At 39.8% G+C, this 5,748-nt stretch overlaps 1 protein-coding gene across 1 annotated transcript; it reads left to right on the top strand.

Moving 5' to 3' along the window:
• Positions 1 to 1,717: 1,717 nt before the first annotated feature.
• On the top strand, positions 1,718 to 5,484 carry ACRALDRAFT_1070443 (uncharacterized protein; the record flags this gene model as incomplete). Its single annotated transcript, XM_071017769.1, has 16 exons — positions 1,718 to 1,740; positions 2,018 to 2,025; positions 2,245 to 2,351; positions 2,744 to 2,765; positions 2,987 to 3,031; positions 3,241 to 3,260; positions 3,591 to 3,609; positions 3,722 to 3,728; positions 4,269 to 4,370; positions 4,552 to 4,571; positions 4,684 to 4,717; positions 4,910 to 4,925; positions 4,964 to 4,994; positions 5,315 to 5,325; positions 5,357 to 5,422; positions 5,476 to 5,484. 16 exons carry the CDS (start codon positions 1,718 to 1,720, stop codon positions 5,482 to 5,484), a joined length of 540 nt encoding a protein of 179 aa, XP_070871302.1.
• Between the last annotated feature and the right edge of the window lie 264 nt (positions 5,485 to 5,748).

Here is a 5,748-nt window from a genome sequence, read left to right as displayed (position 1 = left end):
TATAGATACTACCGTTACCCACGTATCCGTTCTAAGAGATTAATATAGATTTTATTACGGGTCTACTACCTATAAGAGGGGTAGACGGGTAAATATATAACGTTATCCTAGTAATCGTGAACCGGTATATAAAGTACGCTCTGTTTATCCCTACGCAGAAGGGCCTAATAGCACCCTAGCTAACGGCGCTGTTATATAGGGAGATTAAGTGCCGATTCGGTAGCCTAAAGGGTATAGTAATAGAACGGGATAAGCTATTTATTAGTTAGTTTTAAATAGAGTTTTACCGTAAGCGGGTAAACGCTTACCGATTATTTACCGTATACTACCCGTAGACGGATAGTTAGACGGAATAAACGTATTAGTTCCTAATTAAGTACCTATAAATAATCGCCGGTAATACGATAATATAATAGCCTATTTAGTTACTAGAGGCAGGGTTCGCTTATAATAATAGCGAGTATTCCTTACTTAGTATCTTATTATATAAAGCGTTATACGGGTACCACCTATATATAGTAGAGTATATCCGACCTAGGGACGATACCCGGGTATAGGGCGTTTAAGAACGTATTAAGAAACTAGCGGAGGTTCGGCGGAAGGTCCGCGAATACTAGGCGTATGCCACGGAGTACTAGGCTCGGCACTATAATAAACGCTACTAACTATAATAGTATAAGGTAGGCGATATTATTAGACTATCTATAAGGAACTTCCGATTCCGGTAAGAGTTAAAGCTAGCACCGCGATATATTCGGGTATAGGTAACTAAGAGGATAGGCGAGTAGGCGTATAGGGTTCGCCTTCTTATATAGTAGATAAGGATCCACGATATATTCCCGGTATCCTTATTAGAACCGTAGAAAGACCGAGTAGCCGTAGAGCTATCAGCGAAGGATCTCCCGCTTCTAGAGGAGGAGTAAAATAAATAGGAGGTAAAGGATATCGTTAGTTATAAAGAAGAATCAGAGAAAACGTTCTACCTTATAAAGTAGGTAGGTTAGCCGGTAGAGTATAATACCTAAGAGCTAGAGGGTTAGCTAGAGAACGCTTTAGGGCTCTAGACGAGGTATTAGAAGTATAAAAAATATATATATAAGAAGTAGGACGATTATAGGATAGTATAAAGCGCCGAAGGGTCGTTAGATATAAAAATAAGAACTTAATTATAGGTTATAATAACCTTTTCCCCTTAATAATAACTAGATAAAATAGGGTTAAGCCCTAACTAATCCTAAAATTATAAGACTATTAGAATAAAGTTTAATGCTATTTTAGGCGATTATTACTAGCGAAGAGTCGGCGAATAAAAAACAAATCTTAGTTACTAAAACCGTGGAAATCGGTCTTATTACTAATAGCGGCGGCTACGATATTATTATTATTAGCGGGGGCTAGCGGGGTGGCGGGTATATAGCGGCGAGGCGTATAAATACGGCGATAAGGGATATCCTCCTTAGCGGAAAAGGTAAACGCCGGCGGCGTGTACTTAGTATCGCTAAAGGGACTAGGAGTGGTAGCCGATAAGGCGGCGGAAGCTTAGCGATAAGTAGGTTAGCGGCGATAAGCCGTGGCGGGATAAGAGGTAGGCGTGATAGCCTTATTAGAGCTATTAGTAAAAGGATTATTATCGCTATTAGTAAAGATATAGCTATAGCGGGTGGCCGCTAAGCGACTAGTAAAACGACGGGCCAGGGTAGGGTATCAAGGATTATTAATGGCCGCTAAGAGGTCGGTGAGTCTATCTAAAGATAGAAACGCCTCGAGGCCTTAGAGGCCATCCTTATAGTCGAATAGACGGTAACCGTTCGCCGCTAAATCCTTAATTAAAGAAATAAGCGACTTAATGTCGCGGAGGTCGGCCTTACGAGGAGGACGGGTTTAGTCTAATAACACTAAAGCCTCGGCGATATTAATACGACTAAGATAGTGTATAAAGTTAACCGTTATTATAGAGCGTAAGGACGAAATTTCGTCTAGGACTAGTATTTAAGACTACTAACTATTAGAATAGATAGCTAAACGGTTAGTGATTAAAAAACTTATATCCTTAGCGGTAAGCTTTTTCTTACCGCGGTCTATAACTACGCGAAACTATTTATCGGCTTTAGAAATACGCTTATAAGCGCGGCGCCGAGCTATCGGCGTTAGGTTATTATCTAGTATATAAACGCGCTTACTACTATTCTATAATAACTAAGCAGCGCCTAGTAGGAAATCCGGAATATAATAACTAATTAGCGTAGGTAAAAACGCCGAACGGCCAGCGGACTTATAGCGGCATACTATTAATAGCCGCGGGTATAGGTAACGCAGCGACTAGCGCCCGTGCCGTCGCTAGCTTAATTAAGGTAGTCGATACTAATATACGAGTCTAAATAGGACACGTAAAATAAGCAGGGAGCCTTATCCCTAATAGCCGACTCCCAGCCCTCGTCGGCGTTATATTTAAGCTCACGAAGAGCTATGGTAACCTATAAATTCACCGACGATATGATAGCGAACGATCGGCGTTATTAATAATAATAATAATAATGGAATTAAGATAAATAAAAGGATCGCCGTGCGGTCGGCTATTATAATAATAGACTAAAAATAGTTATAAGAGGAGAATTAGGAGCTACGAGGAAAATTACGCGAGGAACTATATACTCATCGCCGAACGGTTACCTAAGGCTAGGCATAATATCCGCGAAAGGTTAAATGACTATAGGTAATAATAAGTATCGCGAAGTTTCTATAGCAATATTCGGATAAATCACGAGGTATATAGTCGGCGATAAAACGCCGACGAATAGGTAAATAAAAGGAGCGGCTACTCTTTTTTCCTACGGGTTTTTAACGAGGGCTCGTATAGAACCAGATAAAGATAATTAATCGAGATAAACGCGTAATTAAAGGCATCACGATAATATAAGTCTATAGCACCAGACTTATTAAGAGGGGGTCAGTGTAATAAGATAATCGTAGACCTATCGGTATATAGTCGGACCGATAGCCGCGTATAGACTACCGATCCGAACCTATCACTGTGCGTACGATAAGGGATCAGTTTAATCCCTTAAGTTAAAGTCTTTGTTTAAAGTCAGCGCTTGGTTAACGGATATACTACGATCACTCTGCGATACTAAGCTATCGTGCCTTTTCTATGATATCTTTTCCTTAACTAAAGTCTACGGACTTTCCTTTCGTTATAGCACTCTAAGGATAAGGGCTAACCTATAGCCTTCTGGTCTATAGGTAGTAGTAAAGGTTTCGAGGTAATCTATACCGAGTCCCTGATTAAAACCTTGTACAACTCAATGGGCCCTATATCCTATAGGTTTTCCCGTATTATCGTATTTAACTTTATAGACCCACCGCCCCCCTAAGACGTGTAGGCTGCGTTTTTTCTTTTCTGGAAGTGTATTAACGTTAATAATATTCCAGGTATTTCTTTTGTTTAATTCTTGAATCTTAGCTTCTATAGCCACTATCCAATAATCTTATTCAGGGCTTTTTAAGACTTGTTTGTATATAGCTGGCTCAAGTATAGAGTTTGCAGTCAAGAGTATAGACTTTATAGTAAACTGCTAAAAACTTCCTAATAGATATCTTCGAATAGATATAGTAAGGCCTTAATTCTTTAATCTATAGATTGATCTAAGGACTTAGAGATAAAATCCTTATAGCTTCCCTTTTTAGTAAAAGGTGGAAGCGCCACTTCTAGATTATCTAGAGGGTTTCTGGAATAATAAATAGCCTTATTATCACCTTTATAAGAGGTTAATAGTCCTATTTATAGTGGGTGTTTTTTAGAATTTATAGTCCCGGTTAGAGCCCTATTACTACTATAGGAGGTAGCCCGTAAATCGTTTTCTTCTTAGATACAGGCGTTTTCCATAGAATCGCCTTAAGGAGAAGTTTTAGGCTAATCTATTAGTATAACTAAATCAGACTCCTCGCGCTATATTAAAGACTTTATAAACCGACTTTTAATAATATATATATCTCGAACCCAGATCATTCTTTTTAAATCTGGATTATATATTTTATAGTTATAACTATTAAAGCCTATTAAAGCACTATATAGATTTCGTGGGCCTAATCTTTTAAGGTTAGGGTCCGTATTCCGATAATACATTTATTTATTTATTTATTTATCTTACTCCGCTATCCTATCTTAATCTATATATATAGGAGCCTGGTTAGGCTATACGGTCCTTCCTAGATTACTATAGAGGGGAAAAACCCTAGGGTGAAAAACCTTTATACACTTCCTTATAGTGGAGTAGTGCCACCGCGGGGCCGACGTGGCCCCGATTCCGCCGCGTTACGTATCTAGATTATACCTCTAGTCTAGTGGCTAACGGGAAGGAGCAGGCTAAGGTGTAGGTTAGCCTAAGTAAAAGGGTAATTAGGCCTCCCGGGGAGGTCGGCTAACCCCGAAGGGCTACCGAAAGGCGTTTATAGGAGGACCGCCGAATACGGCCCCTTATATCCCCGGGGGGCTAATCCCTTATTCTATTATTAAAATAATAAAGCAGGAAGGCGCTACCTGCCTCCTTCGAGGCAGGTGCCTTTTAAATCCGGTAAGTAGGGCAGGGCCCCGCCTATAATCGTAGATAGTTAATAGATATCCTCGCCCTCTTCCTCTTCCTCTTCCTTTTCCTTCTTTTTATAATATAACTAATCCCTTTATAGGTTATCCGCTAGCTACCCCCGCGCCTATTCCCGCGTATTTTCCGTAGCGGCGCCTTATTATTAATAGCGCGGCTTTATAGCGTTATTTTTCTTTTCTAGTTAATTTATAATAGCAGTATATAGCTTAAGTAACAGGCTTACGGCAGGGTTATAGTAAAGGTGGCTAATAGGCTAGGTAGCCGAATAATATAAGAAATAAGTAATAATAATAATAATTAAACTATAGGTGGTCCGATAGCGTGGTAGTGCCTTTATGGGCGCTTGCTAATACTAACTCTAGATACCGCCTAAGAAGATATCGCCTAAGAAGGGTAAGAGTAAGAAAAAAACGCTTACCGGTAATAGTCGTATATATAAGGCCGGGTCTATTCGTGTTATACTATACGTGGTTAAGGTGGTGCCGATATAGGAGCTTAGTGGCTAACTTAGGGTAGGTGTCTACGCTATACTAAAAAGCTTAGGGGTAATAAGCCTAAGAATATAAAGAGATACGCTAATACTACCGGTATAGGCGCGGCCTATATTTAGTACGCTAATAGCCGTCGGATATACTAGAATATAAGTCGATTCGGGGTTAAGACGGTGCTACCTTAGTATTATCAGGGAGCTATTACGCTTAAGCTAATAATAGATAGGTGGGTAGTAGGTCCCTTTATCCGCTAAGAAATACTAGTTACGCCTTATAAACCGTTACGCGGCCTTCCTAATAGTAATAGCCGCCGGTAATAGTATCGCCGCCGTAAGTAGACTCCTTTTAGTGCTATAATAGTATATTACTAACTTCTTATATAGGCCCGGTAGCGACTAAAGGAGGCTAGCGCCTTTTTTATACGGGCTATTAACCGCGCCTAGCCCTCCGGTTATACTACTAGTAGCACCTTATTAGCGTCTTAAGGACGTATATTAGCTAAAGTTAATAAAAAGCTTAATCTGATTCTGGATTATCTTATAAGTGGTCTTATTATAGTGGCTTAGTAGTGCCTACGGCTAACTCCTTATAGGGCCTTAAATACGCTCCTAGTAACGTTAGCGTTTCCGACGATAATACCGCTAGTAATACTATTA

The sequence above is a fragment of the Sodiomyces alcalophilus genome, assembly GCF_042370955.1.
Source record: "Sodiomyces alcalophilus JCM 7366 unplaced genomic scaffold ACRALscaffold_9, whole genome shotgun sequence".
NCBI classification, from domain to species: domain Eukaryota; kingdom Fungi; phylum Ascomycota; class Sordariomycetes; order Glomerellales; family Plectosphaerellaceae; genus Sodiomyces; species Sodiomyces alcalophilus.
The sequence above is the reverse complement of the archived record's forward strand: the minus strand, read 5'-3'. Positions and strand labels throughout refer to the sequence as shown.